This window comes from Calypte anna, chromosome 4A (assembly GCF_003957555.1).
Source record: "Calypte anna isolate BGI_N300 chromosome 4A, bCalAnn1_v1.p, whole genome shotgun sequence".
NCBI classification, from domain to species: Eukaryota; Metazoa; Chordata; class Aves; order Apodiformes; family Trochilidae; genus Calypte; species Calypte anna.
The window spans coordinates 26,248,934-26,268,788 of NC_044248.1; the positions used below are offsets into that span (position 1 = coordinate 26,248,934).

A 19,855-nucleotide genomic window follows, 5' to 3' on the forward strand; every position below is an offset into this window, starting at 1 on the left:
AACACAAGTTGCTGCTAGTCAATGCTAATAGAAAGAACGTTTAAACCTTACACAAAATGTTCTTACCTGGAGCCCAAGAAAGGGAATAAATAACCCCCTCATTACCAGGAGATGTGTAAACCGCTGTTAAAGTATTTATGTCCCAAACTTTTATTGTGCCATCAAATGAAGCTGTAGCAAGAAGATCAGGGTTATCAGGTTTGAATTTGCAATCAAAGATGGTCTCAATATGTCCCTTAAATGAAACAAATATTTAATCCATTTTTATTACCTTTCATATTTTTTTCAGAAGTCCAACTCTAGATCAAACTCCAAAATACATTGTCTTTATAACCTGTCAGATCAATTATGAGTTCCAAAAAATCTATCTCATCAGTCAAAATTAAAAAGCATAAAATAGCTCAGATGGTAACACTCTTCCCCTCACAGATCATTACTGAATACAGAAAAGTTATGTTCCTAAACAACAGTAATCCAATACCAGGGATCTGTTAGCATTTTCCATTGGAACTGAGCTGCTAAAAAAACAGAATTAAACAAGTTAAGCTAAAAAAACAAACAAACAAAAAAGAACCAAAAAACCAACCAAGAAAAATATATATTTTTAAAACATAAATAACTTTTGACCTTTTGGTAAAAAATATCTGAATGAAAAAATAGACGTGTAACGTACCAAATCTCTAAGAAAATCCCACTTTTTGGCTCCCATGTCATAAAGTCCCACTCCACCATCCATGAAGCAACAGACAGCGTGTCCAGGAGGAAGTGAAAATGCTTGGTTTTGGGTAAAAGTTGGAGGAGGAACAGCCTCACTTGTTGATGATGTATGGTGATTTTTAGTAGGATACTGTGACAAACATGCTTAACAAAAGAAAGCAAAAAGATATATACGGATTTTTTTTTCCAATTATAAATATTAAGCAATTAGAAAGAGTAAATGCTTTGTATTCTGATGAGATTAGAAAAAAAAAGAAATGGAAAAATCCTTTATGCAGCCTGACCTATTGAAGAAGAACCGTATGAAGTGCTTGATCCTTTACACATTTATCTAGTCCACTGTCAACAGAGGGTACTTTCTTTTATTAAGAAAGCTGACAAAAACTCACATATAACAAGATTCACAAGCAAGAATTTCTTAAGTTGCAGCCATTTCAGTGAATGACTATTAAGAAAAATTACACTTACGCTTTTTCTTTGGAGGAGAACTTAACACATGCAAACCATGGAAACCAGTTTTCTTCAATTTAAAGTTATCTATAGGTGTTGTACGTGAAACGTTCCAAATCCGTAACACCCCGACCTGAGAATCTGAGGGTTAAGGAAACAAAAAACAATTTATTTTTTATTATTCTCTTTTTATTCTAATACAGGTATACAATCTAAGGGCTAGTTTAATCAAAAAACTACATGAATCCTCAGAAGAATTTTATAAGCAAACAATGTCATTTCCATGGTAGCATCACTAATAATTATTAGCAAAATAATTATTAGTATTAGTTATTTAAGCTTCAGTAAAAAAACTCCACGGAACATCTCTCGTTATAAAATAACCTCACAGTCTCAGTTTCCTTATTCATTAGTTCTTCAACCTGAGCACTAATGTCTCTGGTGTAGAAAAGAAGTAGGAAATACAGTACTTTTAAAAAATCCTTTTGAAGATAAAGGTGAACTGGTGAGCAAGGAGTGACATCCACTAGGATAATGCATTACTATTCCCCTTCCCACAGTAACTCTCATATTTGTTGCTAACATGCACATGAAGAAAATATTTAGTATAAAAAACAGTTAAAAGTCACTTGTCTATATACCCAACAATTACAAAAATACAAAAAAAGCTGAGTGCAGTTTTATATTCTTTTTTTCCTCTTTTTTTTCCCCTTTACTTTTTTTACAATGCATGTATGGTTTTATTCGTAGAAATTTTAAGAAATGGAAAGATGAAACTTGAAGTATAACTTTTGAAGACTCAGTCCTATATTTATTACCTTTGCATAAATCAGGAAATAAAAGGCTTACCTCCAGTTATGAACATTCCAGGTGCACTAGGAACCCAAGCCAAACACTGAACAGATGCTGCTGCACTAGGAAAATTAAAAGTTGTGATACAGGACAAAGATTCAGAGTCAACTAGTCGAATACCATTATGTAAATTAGCAACAAGAAGGTAGTCAGTTGACAAAGGGTCCCACTCCAGTGCTGTAACTGGATCCTCTTCATCTGTTCCTTCAAGAGACTCTGGTCTTAAGACATGCTTCTGATTTTTAGAACCTTTAATAGCATAAGAAAACAGATTATTTCAAAATGAAATCCAGTAAATCCTTTCAACAGTTACAAGGTCAGCAAACACAATTTTTCTCTTTCCATGAAGTTTTAGTATCCTGTTTGCTACCTGCACCAGTGAAATTAATGAAGCTGGCTTTGCAATATTTGACTAAATGGAGTTCTGGCTCCATCTGATCTAATTTTATTTTTAATTCAGCATACAATAGAAACAGCTATCAGGTGCATTTACATAATTTTATACTAAAGAAAAATTAAGTTAAATCATACTCATGGAAATTGTTAGGACAATGTATAAAAGCCTGCAGCACAGCTTAGAATACAAGCTATTTGAGTATAAGAACAAGTCACTAAGTATCTGACACCTGCATAACAGAAGACGTGTTTCACTTGTTGTTCCACATTATCAAGAACCACAATTCGTAACATTAGGTTTATTTACCACTTCTTGGGTTTTTTTATGGAGAGCTGGCTCTTAGATTGATAAGACTGTATAATGTCCAAATAAATAATTAGCATAGTTCTGTATTACTGAAGTTGTGATATTAAAAAACTAAGCTCTCCTAGAAATAATGAACTGATATCTTCCATTATTCATTTTTTAATCTAATTTTCAATTTTGATAACAAAGAGCACAGTTATCTAATGATAAATGCCAAGTGCTACCTATATTCCTTAATTTTTTATTTAAAACAAAGCCTTTTCTGATACAGACTAAAAAAATATGCTGAAAAGATTTTATTCACTGGGGAAAATTCTGAATATTAAACCAACTCTGATTGTGATTTTCTAGGAAAAATGCTATGAGTGCACATTATATCTATAAATAATAAATCATGACCAGACATGGGGGAAATAAGATAAAAGAATAAAAGAAGAGCGTGAACTTATCTCTCCATTCCATTTGCTTGTATACAAGATAACAACAATGGCACAGTTGTGTTTTTTGAACCATCAGGTATAACATTAGAAATACCATTAGATAAAATGCTTCAAATTTGCAAAAAACTCAGAATTTCTGTCTTCTTTAAAAAAGTTTTCCACTTACATTTCAGTTCAGATTTTTTGTTGACTAAAAATCAATATTCAAATGAAAACAAAGAACCGACAATAAAAGCAGAATTGTAGCTTTTCAGTTGTCTTTTTTTGAGTTAGCTTTACAAGAACTAAAGGCAGAAAGCCCTCGAGTGATCAAAGCCAGTCAGGTTCAAACACTTCAGTCCCCAAAAACCGACAAACTGATTGGGGGATACAGATATCTAGAAACTATTCAATTTTACCTGTGCTTCACAAGAGGCTGGAAGCAAAGCTCATGGAAACCCTAAATCTTCAACTTTTATACTGCATAAAACCCCCACATCAGCCCTGTGAATCATACAGTTGAGTCACAGGGCATTCAAGTAAGCTATGCTTATTTTGAGAACAAAAGTAAGGTAAACTAATATAGGACACTTGGATCTACATGACTCCACTGTATTTCTTTAAAAATAGGGTACCAATCTTAAATCATTGCATGTTTTTCCTTCCGTCTAAATGTTCTGCTACATTAATGGACATTCTGGAGTTAGTGAAAAGAAAATGCAGCCAAAAGAGAAGAAAAACAGGTAACAATAATGAAAATAAGTTTGTTATCCACTTATTATGTGGCAGAGACACACCTAAATAGAAAGACTTGACCCTTCAAGGAGTCAGTCACACTGAACTTCCAAGCAGTATGCAGGAACTTGTGGATATTCACAAGATATCTACTCACAAGTAGATATTCACTATATTCTATAGTATTCTGTGGGATAGTATTCCCTTATCCTACAAAAGGACTGAAACCTTTAAAATAAGGAATAATCTTTTTCTTTTTAAATGGATTTCACCTGGTGACAAACTAAGTTCTGGTCCAATAACAAGTCAGGGTACACATTTTGACATTGGAGTGTTACTTGGTTGCAAAAGGGAGAAGATACAAAGAAAATGCTCTGTGCTCTTTAAGAAAACAAATTTTTGTGATAAAAGAAGCAGGAATACCAGGAACTAAGACTAAGTTTTATATATTTGCATATGTTATAAAATCTAAACAACCGAAGTGCGCAATGACTTGTATCAGTTGTTACCTGGCTGAAAAATAGACAGGCTTCCATCAGTATGTCCAAATACTACTTTTCCTTTTTTCCTCGGATGCCATCTAAATAGACTGATATCTGACAAGAAACTGTGTGCTTCTCTGTGGACAGTTACCCCACTGTCAGGTCCTGAGATAGTCCAAATGTACAACGGACCTCTGTGGGACACAAACGCAACTGCATCACCTGCATTCCAGCACCAGCTAAGTGATGCAGGAATTCCTGAAACATACAAGTAAATTTTATAAGAACCATTACAAGAAATCCAGTGCATTACTGCTTGAGCCAGTATCACTAATTGTCTTCAAACGGTGTAGAAATAATTATTCTTCTAGTTAAAAATGTTAAGACTGAAATTTAGAAAACTGCATGAACATCTGATGGTGTAAAAGTAAACTACACACATAAATAGGCAGGGAGTAGAATTATTTCCCAAATTATTTTAAAGCTGCTTTGTTGTGCTGTATTTGAAAATACTTTTACTTGATTTTATTAGTGTCGAAGACCTATGAAAGAGGATAAGCCTGATATTTTCATTCACTTACAGTTCAATTCAATGTTATGCTTTACTGTACATTATTTGTAAGTTATAAACTGGCAAAATACTGAAAAATTTAAGATTTCTTTTTTGGGGGAAAACATGAATTTAAGCTAGAGATAAACAGGAAGGTATTTGGGAAGGAACTGAAAAGCTAACTCTGCAAGTTAAAGGGAACTCCCGATAGCTTCCTCCAGGACATGACAGTTCTAACTCAGTTGCCTAAACCTAACTGTAGGAATTCCAGTTAAAGAATTTTGCCCTTAACATCTCCAACCCGCATTATTCTCATGATTTATTAGCACATTAAGGAATAAATGACACTAAGACAAATTGCTCAAGCTGAAAATTCAAAACAGTTAGATATTGGACTCCTTAATATGGCAGCATCAAAGACAATAAAAGTAGCGGTAACAGGAGGTCTAAATATATAACTCTAAAAATAAATTAGCTTTTAAAAAGTTTAAAATAAAACTATTTCTTTCACACATAGTCACTGATGAAGTAGTTTTTTAAACACAGAATTAACTGAAAAATAAATATCAGCTTTTACATTAATGCATAATCTGATACAGTATACTGGTTAGAATAGATCAAATCAATGTGTTTTTTCCCTACTCATTCCTTTTGCAGGATATGCAAGATATACAAGATTTTCAGAGGTATCCTAAGTGCACTGGAAAGAAAAGAGTAGGAAGTCCTCTGGACTTTGAATATCCTAAAATACTGACTGTTCCTGGGTTGCACCTACATGCAGATGCAGGAGTCAAGGACATATGACAAAGACTGATAGAAGAGAAATCAGTTACTGGTTTTGTCTGAAGGGAATCAATCTGAATGGAGCAGGGAAACGTGGTAAACAGACTTTTAATGCTCTCATCTTCTACCACAATCTCCTAATCAGCAGTTCCAAATTCTGAGAGAAACTGCAGGTAGACAAGCACGAGGGTAGTTAAACAAAAAAATGTTTTTCAAAAAATGCTTATTTGCTTTCACTTCCATAAAGCTATCACTAAAGCACACAAGGTTTAAAATTCAATTGTTTACCCTTTTATACAGTAATGGAAAGTGGTTTTGGTTTTTTTCCTGCTCAACAAGAAATCAATGACAAAGTAAATTCCTGAACTGGTCAAGTACTTTAGAAAAAAAAGAATAACCTCTTTCTTTACCAATTACTAGATGGCTTAGAAAACATATACTCACACTGTCATTATTTTCTAAAATGAACTGCAACACATCTGACAAAATATTGTGTTATCTATTGTTAAACTTCTGGCTTGCCTATTTACTCTGTATCAATTATTTCTGATACTACTGGATGACAAAGCTGTATGGATAAAATACATCTCAATGTCTGAAATACCTTTTGTATTGTCCAGCTTGGCTACAACTTTCTGTTCAGTCACATTCCAAATAATCACTAAACTATCTGCACCGGCACTTGCAAACACGTCAGGATTGTGGGGACACCAAGATATGGCTGTGATTGTCTTCTTATGCTCAGACATAATTGCCTGGAGCTTGAATTCATTGTATCGGTGATCCAGCTGAAGAAAAAGTGAAATTAATTTCAGAAATACATATTTTGTAAAATTCATTTTAAGTACTGTTGGGTTGGAGAACAGATCATATAAAAGTGTTGAAGATTAATTTAATGGAGGACGGACAATTGTCAGGACCTGATATCTCAATGAATCAAATTCTCATACATTTGACTTGGACAGGAAAGCTGTTGTTAAATATTCAACCAGCAACCAGTATTAACATAGCCTATCCTCTTTTTACTTGTCAAGTATTATATTCCAATTAATAACTCAAACACAATCACAAAATGCTTTGCTTTACTGTAACAATGATTTAGTAATCTGTAAGGGGTTAAGCAAGACAGAATATGAAAATTAGTTTAAAATCCTTCTTATTTCTTAAATCACAGTACAATCTAAAATAAAATAAAAAAACAAAATCAAATACCCAAACATGATATGGTAAATTTTGTTTATTTAATCCTATTAGTAGTTTAACTGATGAAGTTCAAGTAAGTCTATCCTTTGTTTCCTGACATATTTCTCAGTCTGAAAATTTCACATGCCACAGCATTTCTATTTTTTTGCTACATATTGGTGTCTAGTACCTGTTAACTTCAGAAGACTGCAGTGATGAGCAGTTCAGAAGTTAAGGAAATTATAACTTGTTCCAAACCAAAGAAAGGTGGACAACCTAATGCACAACTGTGCACAGTGGATTTTAGTACTTCAAAAGATAGCTGTTACACTACACCTTCACATGAAACCAGGGAATTGCTTTCTTTCTCACTCAGAACCCATTCTTCTACCACTGCAAATCATTCATCTAAGGTGTTTGCTGGATTGAAATCCCAAATCTTAAGAATAATTCTTGACACATACTACTTCAAATATAAAGTTTATATCAATATTTTGCACTAGTTACAGCAAGAAGAAAAAATAATTTGGAGAGACTATCTTGAAAGGAAGATTGAGCTTTACACAGACATCTCAGCAGCAATCATATTTCCAAAAGCATTGTTGAAAAACCTATTGAAAGGGTTCAAAGTGATATAGATGACAATGTAAAATGTGATTTCTGTGCTAACTAAAAATAATCTTACCTGATAAATATAAATAGCCAGGGTAGCACAGTAAGCAAATCTGTCTCCACTAGCAGCACATACATCCTTGTTCCATGGCTGACATCCAGCAGCTAGAAGTCCCACTTGTTTAACTTGTGACATTTTTGCCTTTAGAACAGAAATTCATTAGACAAGATGACAGAATGTTAAAGAACAGAATAATAATTTTTTTTCCCAAATATAACATATACATGTTATCCACCCAGATCACATCTAAATCATGACAGTGTTAAAATGTTAGTTAGAGCCCATAAGCTAGCCCATTTTTCTGTGGTCCATTTACATACTCTATTAAGACCAAGAATTCACACATTTGCAAAGGCATTGTTAAAACTGAATTCCTGGGTGGGTTGTAAAAAATTACCTGTAGGGGTGCCCTACAACCTCAACTATTCTGTGATTCTGTAATTTAAGAAAATCCTCAAAATGAGTCTTGATGCATTTATTTACAGCAGAACAGTAGGAAAGGCCATCAGTTTCAATTAGAATCTAGCCATCATGTGATAGCCAATGGTTCAAGCCAATGGCCAGCTGATGCAATGCCTGTTCCATCAGCCTTCAGAAATAACTGTGGCTTTATCACCACTATAGAAGGCTCCAGAAGTCAAAGAACTGCAGCAGAGGTTGAGAAAGAAGCCCAAGTAGATCACAGCCTGCAACTGTGAAGTAATCCAAACAGCAGAACAAGGTTCAAATAACTTCAAAAAGGATTCACCACTTCAGCATTAAGTAAAATCAATCCAAACAAGGCTCTGTGAGCATCATGGAAAGTACTACCCATACACAGGAAATGTAGATAACTCAGATTGGAAACCCCTTCACACGTATGAGTTCAGCTGGGCTATCAGTAGAATCCTTATGATGGGGTCACAGCATCAGTGGACAAGGGGAGAAAAACTGATGCCATCTACTTGGACCTGTGCATAGCATCGAACACTGTCCCACACAACATCCTGGTCATCAAAACTGGATTTGATGGCTGGACCACTCAGTGGATAAAGAACGGGCTGGACGGTCACACTCAAAGTGTAGTGGTCAACAACTTGATGTCCAAATGGAGACCAGTGATGAGTGGAGTGTTTCAGGGGTCAGTACTGTTTAACATCTTTGTCGGAGACACGGGCAGTGGAACTGAGTGCACCCTCAGCAAGTTCACTGATGACACCAAGCTGTGTGTGGGGTCAATATGGAAGGAAGGGACACCATCCAGAGGGGTCTTGACAGGCTTGAGAGGTGTTCACGAAGTTCAACAAGGCCAAGTGCAAAGTCCTGCAACTGGGTTGGGGCAATACCAAGCTTTAAAGAAAAGCTGGGAGGGACTTTTTACAAAGGCAAGTAGTGATAGAATGAGGGTTAAGACTTTATGTCTCTTTGTTTCACTTTGGAAAGTGTAGAAAAACCAAAAAAACAAACAAAAAATACCACAACCAACCAAAAAAACCTAGGAGAGAATAATTTTGGATGCTTCTTCAGCAGATTAGGATCAGGCTGAAGGTTTAGGACTGATTGAGTAAAAGAAGTCAATGAATGTAATTACAATGCTTAAAGGTTGTGGCTGAGTTTTAAATGTCAAAAGAAAATGAAACACCCATGTTTACCTCTGAAAATTTTGGTAAAGAAAACTGTAAAAAAAACAGAAGAGAAATATAAAGAAAAACAAATCACAAGATACAGCTCTGCTGCAGATAAGTGCTTTGGCTATAAGACTTCCTTTCTGTTTCTGTCAACAATATTAACTTTTTGGAGTTCTGCAGCAAATAAATTAGAAATTCTAGAGAGAACAGTTCTATAAATTACATCACCTTGCAGTTCACTGACAACCCATCTCATGCTATAAGTTACGTGAGTCCTACAGAAATAAAACTTCTGCTCTTGCCACTTAGTTTTATTTACTGTTTAGTAAAATGACAGATTCCAGAGGCCCCTTTTGTGAAGTTAAAGTATCAATCACATATTCGGTAATATTTGGGCTTAGGACACTCAGAAATTCAACAGAGGCTTTTTCCAATCACAATGAAGAAACAAATGGCCCCATTTTCAGAAATTAAACTAATGCAGTTGATTACTTAACAATCTACTGACATGCAGAACAACACATGGAACCAGAACTCTTAGTTTCCCCTCTTCATTCCAGGTAAAATGATGGTTAAAACACTAGGTATGGCAGTAAACAGATAATGACTACTTAAAAAGTCATGGTGATGTAGAAGAAAATTAGATGTACAATTGTCATAGCTTGAGTTTGTAGGTTTGCTGCACGTAAGACTGAGTAAAAGTTAAAGTTTCTTCAGAAACATTAGTGTGCAAATATTTATTTCCTAGTAATGATTGATTTTTCTGGGTTTGTACAGATCCTTTTTCTTAAAATTCTCATATGGGAACTAACAGGATCTGATAAAGTTTAATCCGTAAGAAAATATGTTAAATCTTGTTTAATTTGCAGTCTGATTACAGGCTAAATTAATTATAAAGATAAGATCTCCTACAGATGCTAAAACAGAATTCCACAAACATTTCATTCAGAGTAACAAGAGATTTGTCTTGTAGGATTCTGCAGTAATCTGCATAAAAGGAATTCCTGTTCTATATATCCAGTATATCTTTACTTTTGCCTTGACACGAGAGAAGTTATTCCTGATTACATGAAATTTAGCCTATAGATGAATGCTACTATAAGCAGCTGAGAATAAGGAGGACTCCAAACCTAAGTGGTGAAATCTAGAACAAAAAGAAAAAGGTTCTCTACATTGGTTTTAGAATTACCATGATCATACAAAACAGCCTGATGCTTTGGGTTTGGAGGCTGTTCCACTTCTAGCACTAATATCTCTATGTATTCTGTGAAGCTGATTAACAATGAGGAGGCTTTTTTTAAAAAAAAATAAGATACTTTAGTGTAATCAGGACACCTGAACAGTTCAGGGTATTTTAATGATTTCCAAATGTAAATGTCACCAACTGGAGTTCAGGCTAGATTCATAGTGATAAAAGTAATTATAATAAAATGGCTATAAAATTATTTCAGTCTAGTTCTGTATGTATGTCTCTAAGCATTACTGGATGTCATATTAAATACTATATTTGAAGCAGAACACCATGTCTTCTCTTTCTTCCACATTTACATTAAAGATAAAAGGTAACTAATGTCTTTTGAAGAAATCACCAATAGATGCATCACTCGCAAGTTTAATTTAAAACAACTTTTTTGATAATACACTAGTTTTATTCAAGTCTGATATTCAAATAAAAATGTCTGATTTGTGATATATGATTATCTCATTGATTTAATTCATGCTTAAGAAGCATTAGTGAACCTTGATTCTTCATATAGCTTTTCCCTATTTAAGCATGTGTAAGAAAATTAAGTTTGCTAAATATTGAGATACATTATAGAAAGGAATTTGCACTTTATTTACTAGTACTTGCCATTTTAATACCCTCAATATTTCTTGTTCCATGTAATAAGTTATATGCTCTGTTACAAAAAACATTTCAATTAAAAAGAAGCATTTGCTTTGAAATTCAGTACAGTAATACCTAGAAGAAACTAATTTTGTGGCTTACTGACTGTTAACCTCTCAAGTATCGTGCATTAAAGCAGTTTATTGTCAGGCATTGTAGACTTCTTTCAAACATACAGTAAAAGGGAGAAAGCAGCATTACTTAGAACAGCCTGAGTAAAATGACAGACCTAGAAATATACTATAATTGAGTAAATATATAAATATATTTCACACATACTGGATTTTTATACAATAGGTATTTTTCATACTTTATTAAAAAGCCTTTTATTTCAAAAGGATTGTACAAGTAATTATATTGGAGTCTGAAGTACACACTGAAAAAACTGCATGTAAAAACTGTACCACACTGGGAAAGCTATCAAACGATGCCCACAGTTTCCAAGGAGATGGAGGGAAGAGGGAAGACAACCTCCCCCTTCTTTTCAACTGGCATGAGCAGCAAGATGCTAAATACTTCCTTGTTGCTAAATATAGAAAAAAAAGCCGCATTGAATTGAAATTCTGTATACCACAGAGTTCATATTATTTAAAAATAACAACTGAATGGACAAAATACACAGACATGGCTATATGTCAGTAACTTAAAATATAAATTCCTAATAATCCCTACCTTAGCACAGGTATAATTTTTTGTAAACCACTTAAGATTCCATGCTTATTCCTATACCTTGTTGCTCCCATAAATGCAAAATCTTGCTGTGATTGTAGAATGAAATCACTTCACTTGAGCGATGAAGGAACTAAAACCTTGATGTTCACAGAATAATGCAGTCATTAAAGGATGCAGGAGAAAAGACTGAGCATTGTGCCACCCTGCACACACAGAACAGCAGTGTCAGTAGCTTGGCAACTGCAGCTCTTTAACAGGCACCATTTTAATTTTAACCTAACTCCTTTTTCTATGCTTCCACTACACACTGTATTCATTGCTCACTGTATCTCCCATTTGCACTAAAATGATATTTATAGAATAATAATAGCTCTTTAAATGTATCACTTGGCACCCTTTAATTATCAAGAGGTGTTCTTGCAGGTATTCATATATTTATAACCATCAAGCACAATCAATCATATATGCTTATATCATTATCAATAGTGGTCCATCTGGTTTTTCTAATGTCCATCCTGTTTTCTAACATGGAAAGCTTGCTGTCAGTCCTATATATTTGACATATAAAACTGTTATATCTCATCAAGTCTACTCTCCTCAGCTACCAGTATTTTTGTCAATATTTCAATGATAACATAATAAAGATTGTGTTTTGTGATATAAAAGTGATGCCTCTTTAAAGACACTGGGTATATATACCCATCTTTGTGGGAAAATAATCCTGTGGGCAGGGAAAGTGTCCCTGCCCACGAAGTGGGTGTGGAACTGGATAATCTTTAAGTACCCTTCCAACCAAAACCATTCTAAACCAGTCTATGATTATATGAAAACCAACTGGAGATGAAAATGTGACCTGTGAACCATAGTTTCAAATTCATTACCCTATTCAATGGGACAAGTTTGAGCCCTGGCTAATGTACAATGAATTTATTTTTTATAGACATTATCAAAACCAGCCTGTGTGACTTTAAGACACAGCAGAAACCAAACTCTTCCTGTCTGCCTCAACAGTATGGACTATCATGTAAGAGTATAGCACAAGTAGTATGTGCCATCTTCCAGTGGGGATGGAAAATAGCCAGCATATGATAATAATAATAATTTCTTAACATGACAGTTATTTCCAGGCCCATGAAATAAAGGCTAATTGGAAATATTCTGGTACACATGCAACTTAAAACCCAATAGACAAATTAAATCTACTAAACAGAGCAATGACATTTCCAAAAACTGTTTCTGGAAGGATTTATGTAATATATTTTCTAAACTCTATTTTATGCTACCTATCCATTTCATGTATTGGTATCAATTGATTTCTGAATCTGCAGAATCTCAAAAGTAAAAGGCAATCATATCAGAAGATGAGAAGAAATCTTACACAATATGCATAATGTCAAAGATCAGCTGTTATGGATTTTAATGGACCCATAGCAAAAAAATGTTAGAAACCGAGTCCAGAGGAACGTCACGAAGATGACCAGAGGCCTGAAGCACCTCTCCTATGATTTTTTACAAGGGCAAGTAGTGATATGATGAGGGGTAGTGGCTTTAAACTGGAAGAAGGTAGATCAGTTAGACATTAGGAAGAAATTTTTTACTGCAAGGGTGGTCAGAGACTGGAATAGCTTGCCCAAGGAAGTTGTGGATGCTCCCTCAGAGAAAGTGTTCACAGGGCTTGGAGAAATATGGTCTCGTGGGAGGTGTCACTGCCCACAACAGAGAGATTAGAGATTGATGATCTTTAAGGTCCCTTCCAACCCAAACCACTTTATGAATATATGATATAATGGCAGTGTCATATATTAGTTACAATTTCTTAAGAACTAGATACCTCAATATAAGACAAGCTACCCCCTCTAAACAAAAATTCTTTGTTTAAAGAATTGTTAACTTTGTTGACTGACAATGTTAATTATAACATTACAATATAGAATAATGTAGAAAAATTAAAGTTTATGCATGTACTCCTCTAAACAAGATCTAAAGCCCTCCTACTTCCCAGCAGGAATTAACCTAGGTAATACAGTAGTTCTTAAAGTGTCAAGTTAGTTGCTAGTTTACCACTAAGCAGCATACACAGGGAGTTTGCATGCTTCTCTGCAAAAATGAAAAAGGTTTTTCCTGCTTTTCTGTACAATAATGATACAAAGACTATCTGTGGGTCCTGGAGAACTAGAACCAGGGGCAAAGATTCATATTTAAGCAATATTTTTCAAAAACAACAGAAGCCTCAGCTTGATTCTTAGAAACAACACTTGCAGATGACATTTCCTAACTAGTGATAACCAGCAAGTGTTTAAAATTAGTGCATTTATTTGCCCAGATGCTGATTAGGAAAATAACTCTATTTAAAAAAAAAAAACATTTTAAATAAAACAAGTGTTCAACTAGCATTCAGATGTTTTAAACCTCCACAAAAAAACCTATAGCCAAATTACTACTAGAACCAATATAACCACAGGACCCCTGGCTTTACAAGGGAAGAAGTCCTAAAAACATTGTGGACTTGTGTCTGAAGACTGGAAGAAGTTTGGATTTGAAATAACAGCCCAGAGCTACCACAATCATGAGAAGATTGCTTTTCTGCTGGCAAATTGCAAAGATGAAACTCCAGACGCACATTTCACACCCTGATGAGCAGCTGTTAAAAGATAACTACACATTTGGAACATTCTGAAACATTCACATCATGAGTGACATATAAAATGACAACAGTGGAAAAGTTAAAATCTGCTGTCTTTGCTTACAAACCTATACCTGGCATTAACAACTAATACACAGTAATACAACTAAAGGAGCTGCAGGCCCTCATGTTTCAGTGGCATCTCCTGCATTCTAATTCAATAGCTGAAAATATAATACCAAAACAAAAAATAGAAACCACAAAAATATATTGTTACATAAAGGAGCTTCATGTAGTGAAAAAATGACTTATATTCACCTCCCACCATAAATCTAGGAAAGCAGCTTGCCCAAGGCATGCAGTTAAAAAAAATCCAAGATATCCTGCAAATGTTGCTATAGTAACAACTCCTCTCCTTAGAAAAATGTTAATAAAAATATACAAGTATCCAACGTACAACTTGGAAATTACCCTAGATGAATTAGTATCTCCCAAATACATTTTACTTCATTACTGCTTAAGTAGCTTACTCCATGCACAGTATTTTAATTCTTCTTAATACATCAAATTAAATACTTGACTGTTATTTCATTGCATATTAAAGTATTACTACTTATGATGCAACCTAAGAAATGCAAGTAGTTGGCCACCAAACCTCCAATATCTTTTATCCATCCTTTTGATGTGCTTACCTACAATTCCAGGTCTCATTAAATCTACTAAAAACTCCTTCTTAGAACCACAATGGAATATTACTTTTGGTACTAGTAATATAATGCACAGCATATTATAGAAGAAAAATATAAAGGAAGTAAAAGAGAAAATATTAAATAATTCTTACTTGTTGTTGTCCTTCATACCAATCATCTTCATCAAACCAGTGGGAAATGTAAGTTATCCAAGCCATAACAGAAGGCACAGTTGAAATTAAAAAAATACAGAAACTAAACTCATAAGTACAATGAGTTCTGTGCTAGAATTCACTCAAAACTACAAGCTACCCAAAGATTAGATATGAACTCTGATATAACTCTACATCAGTAAGTTTTACATTAATAATTACATAATTTAAATGGTTTTAGCAGCAATTTAAATGCTGTATGTATTGGATTCTTAATTGGAAACCAGAAATCAACAGTAAAACAATTATTAGGTTATATTTTCCAATATTTTAAATTAAAGCAAGTTAGTGCTTGAAGCTTGATTTTACAGTACTTCTGAGCTCTGAAAATAAAGATGTTGTTTGATTCATTCTTATTTGCCTCCTAAAAAATTATTTTCCTATTTTTTCAAATGTACTGCCTGAAAGATATGCAGTTCAGTGCACAACAGCTTATACAGAAATGTAAAATACCTTCAGAATCATGAGGAGTGACGTGTTTTGGTTATGCAGGGAGTGGTTTCAACTGGCATAATAGGAGGGGCTACAATTATTGCAAGTGACAAACATGTTACATTTAACATTTTTTTAAAAAGGGAAAAAAAGAAAGAAAGAAAAAGTCTGCATCTTAATAATGCACAGCCAGCTGAACCTGAAGGGTACAGCTACAACCATCAGCACTGGCTGGAAAATTTAAAAAGCCTAATTTTCACTAATTCATCAGAATGCATCTGCTTCTTTTCTCTCCCTCGGGCAAGTCTCACTTATCCAACTGCATTTATTCCTTCTGCAGACAATTATGCTTTTTATGTATGCTCCCAAGTTTCACAAATTATTTCACTGTGCATTTTACTGACTAAAACAAGAGGTAAAAAACAGGAATAAGAACTGTATTGCTCACAGCACAACTCAGTACTGCAGCAGCACACTTCATCAGCTGTGCTGTTTAGGATACATTATCATACAAATCTTGACTGCATGGTGGCAGCAGCTACCAAATCCTCAGAGATTCTGAGGACCTCAAAAACCCCAGTTTAAGAACTCTAAAAGCCTGACCATCTGTGTCTTTTTATACTGAATTAGCAAACTGTTCCCCAAAAATTTTTAATATAATAAATGCAAAAGCTAGACTGTGATGTCAATTGTTCAATCAAGAAACAAACAAAGCAAGAGCAGCTGGAAGTAGCAGAATTAACCTGGAGTTAGTGGTCAACACTACTGATCATTTCCAGAGAGTAATTCAGCTTCCTTGCCAGTCCTACTCTAGCACATGAAGTTTCCATTACAGCTATAATATAAGCAAGCTATGTTCTCAAATACACAGCACAGAAACAAAAGGAGCAATACTTTTGCTTTCCAAGCTCTTACTCAGAATTTGTGACACTCAAGGAAAAAAAAAAAAACAAACAAAAAAGCCCAAAAACACAACAAACCACACAGAGGAAATAGTAAAAATTTCAATCAAAATCCCCACTACATTTATGGGAAGTAACATCCCCAGATCAGATTTTTTTTGTGGTTATACAGTCTTCCAGATAAATGTATACATACACAAAAATATACAGAGGAATTTCCCACCATCCTACTTTATTTTTTCAGATTAATTTGCCTTTTAGACCTTGGCTCAAATATAAACAATGCAATGTGCACAGAATTGCACGGTCTTATAAATGCTATGGGAAATACAGGATTAATTCAGACACCCCTATTCATATGGTTAAAGAAAGGCTGTGACTAAATGATGAAAACTACTGATGTACCACTCCTGTGAGCAAATCATATGCATGTTATTTTTGCTCAGAGAAGTTGTTGTTCCAATGCTCCTCATTGGAAATGTTCAAGGATGGGGCTTTGGTCTAGGGGAAGGTGTCCCTGCCCATGTTCCTAGTTGGAACTAGATGATCTTTAAAGTCAACCCAAACCATTCTGTGATTCTATCATCCATTCCAAATGGGATATTCTATGATAAAAACTATGCAAGACATATTTCACAATTTTCCCTTGGGAACCAAGTGCTCCTATTTTGGGAATGAGAGAATAATTTTACACTTTTCAGGATCAGGACTTAACTCCTAGACAGTACAATTACGGTAAGGTAACAGCATTTTACAAACTACAGTTTTATCCACAGGTAACAAATAATATGTAAATATATAATAATAATATCAATAGGTAAGTCAAAAAGGTCTGTTCCTATTCTGCACTCACGTTAACTTCTCATCATTTAAGGTGGAAATTGAAATAGCTATCAATGCTGTAATGAAAATACATATAATAATATAAGTATAGGAACATACTTTAAAGAAACTCAAGCTATATTGCCATGCTCAGCACCTCAGCTTTTTGCCATTGCCAAGTACATTTCAAATGACAAGTGAGATACCTAAAAGGATACAAAAATAGCATTCTAGATTTAATGCTGTTCCACACCATTTCACAATGCTTAGCACCTCCTGCATCCACAGCCATATCAGTACATATTCAAGTAGATTGTCCAGACTGTCCACAGCCCTCTACAAGTCCCACTGTCATGCTGAGGTTGTGCATCTAGGCTATGAAGGAAGCCAGTGTGTCCAGAACAGCTTCTACAGCTCCATAGAAGCAGCTGGACAGTCCAAGACCATGGACTCTGTTCTCTCCCCTCCACATAAATGTGCAGTCTTTATTCCTTACCTCTCAACCTGTACTCTGAGAGAGACTTTACATTTGGTGTATGGCTCTGGCTCTTACCTGCTTGAAGTAAGACCCACAGGGAGCAGCATCAGAAGGCTACTTTACAAAATAGGGAAGGCAGGAGCCAAAGATGACTGCAAAGCAGGCCAGAGGAGGGAGGGTGTGACCTCTCTGATGAGGGGTGCAGAACAGATCCAGTGATGGTAACCTAGTATAGCTGATAGTCCTGTCATCACTAGACAAGCTCACAGCACCAAAGCAAATCAGATCCAGACAGAAAGTCTGCAAGGCGGAGTCAAAAGCAGCAAAGTTAAGGCTGAGCACAGTGCCAGCTATGGCATGCTTCAGGCAAACACCTGAGCTCTAACGCACTCTAGAGCCAGGAGGAGCAAGGTGCATGAAGAGAAGCCCCAGACAAGGTTTCTCATAGCTCTTCGGCCCAGCTTCTCTGTTCTCATAGTATGTTTCATAGGTTTCAAGTTTTTCTGGAAGTCAGTTGCTCAGATTTTTCCTGTAAAGCTTCACAGCCCCAGGTGTGTTCAAGTAGGGCAGGCAGACATACGAGGAACAAAAGATGGTTCATAATGTCAAAGCTACTAGAGGTGGAGTATGACTGGGACGAGGGAGCACACCAGTAGCTGCCTGCATGCTCAGAGAGCCAGACCTGCCAGAAGCAGGCTGTAAAAATTGCAGAGACAATGGATCCCACAGCTGTGAGCTCCAAAACCAGGAGTTACAGGGATTCAAAGAAGCCTGATGACTCAGGAGGGAGAGTAAAAAGTAGGCAGACGAAAAAGATGAATAAAGGACACAGTTTCTTAGCTTGATGGGTCATACAGGACCACTTATAAACACAAGCAATCCTTTGAGGGTTGTAATGCACATAGCCTGCATGACTCTAAGATCTGCTGTCACAAGCCACTAGATGCCACTGCAGAATTTAGTGGCTGAACAAGTTTGGGAATCCTCCACGTAAAGTGTTGATACCAGGGGAAAAAAATTTATACTCTACGCAACGCATTTAATTATTTTTTTTTCCAGCTTTACCAGTTTTAAGATGTATAGTCTCAGAAATACTTACATTGCAGAGAAAATATCTTCTGAAGTATATGAGCATCATCTTATATAAAGAAATATTTAGACATTTGTCTGCATAATTTCTATAAAAAGTCAGGTTTCATGTTTGCACTTAATTCAAAATTAAGAATTATCTTCAATTAATTTACTATATCTCATAGAAATTAGTATTTTAGTAAACTTGTCTCCAGTTTCACTGCACCTAATTCTATGACAAAATTCTTTGTCAATTCATATTTCATATGTCCCATTATAATACTAAAAAGTATTTATTGAATTAATAAATGCTAAAAAGTAGCATGCTACAACTTTGCCAAAAAATTCATTATAGGAATTAATGTCTTCATAATAAAAAATACAGATGACCCTGCCCTGTCAGGGGGGTTGGACTCTGATCTTTCCTGGTCCCTTCCAAACCCTAACGTTCTGTGATTCTGTGGTGGAAAATGAAAATAGTTGGCAACTCCTTAATTTACAGTAGTATAAAAATTCATTATTTTCATAATTTGTATGGCACTATATAAATTCAGTACACCAACATCTATAGTAAAGATATTAGTTAAAAAGCCTCAGGTTTTATTTCTTAAGTAGTACTTGAAGAACCTTTGTACTAAGAATATGAAGCATGTAATGATCCTGAATTATCTAAAAAAAATCATAAAATACATTTGCCACATGCAATAATGGGACAGAAAACCTATGTCTCAGTAATCCTAGGTCATATGAGGTCAGTTAAGAATTAGATTTTATTTCTGCCAAGTTACTAATGGCACAAACATAGCAGGCCTCTAAATGGTTTCCTTTTTTTTTTTTTCCCTCATTTGCTCCTTCCCAAAAAGCTGTATGGATTTATCAGGATGAGATTACATAAAGTCTAGCCAGGCCACCT

At 35.0% G+C, this 19,855-nt stretch overlaps 1 protein-coding gene across 1 annotated transcript in view; it reads right to left on the reverse strand.

Annotated features, from left to right (window-relative positions):
* The window catches only part of WDR17 (WD repeat domain 17), a 39,153-nt gene extending 23,886 nt beyond the window's left edge, over nucleotides 1–15,267 (reverse strand). Inside the window, exons 1-8 of the mRNA XM_008502520.2 lie at nucleotides 15,178–15,267; nucleotides 7,559–7,687; nucleotides 6,296–6,479; nucleotides 4,386–4,616; nucleotides 2,017–2,268; nucleotides 1,186–1,308; nucleotides 674–861; nucleotides 67–235 (exon numbers count right to left, since the gene is read on the reverse strand). Coding sequence (XP_008500742.2) covers nucleotides 67–235; nucleotides 674–861; nucleotides 1,186–1,308; nucleotides 2,017–2,268; nucleotides 4,386–4,616; nucleotides 6,296–6,479; nucleotides 7,559–7,687; nucleotides 15,178–15,243 — 1,342 coding nt within the window. The 5' untranslated portion in view covers nucleotides 15,244–15,267. The remainder of the gene's footprint in view (nucleotides 1–66; nucleotides 236–673; nucleotides 862–1,185; nucleotides 1,309–2,016; nucleotides 2,269–4,385; nucleotides 4,617–6,295; nucleotides 6,480–7,558; nucleotides 7,688–15,177) is intronic.
* Between the last annotated feature and the right edge of the window lie 4,588 nt (nucleotides 15,268–19,855).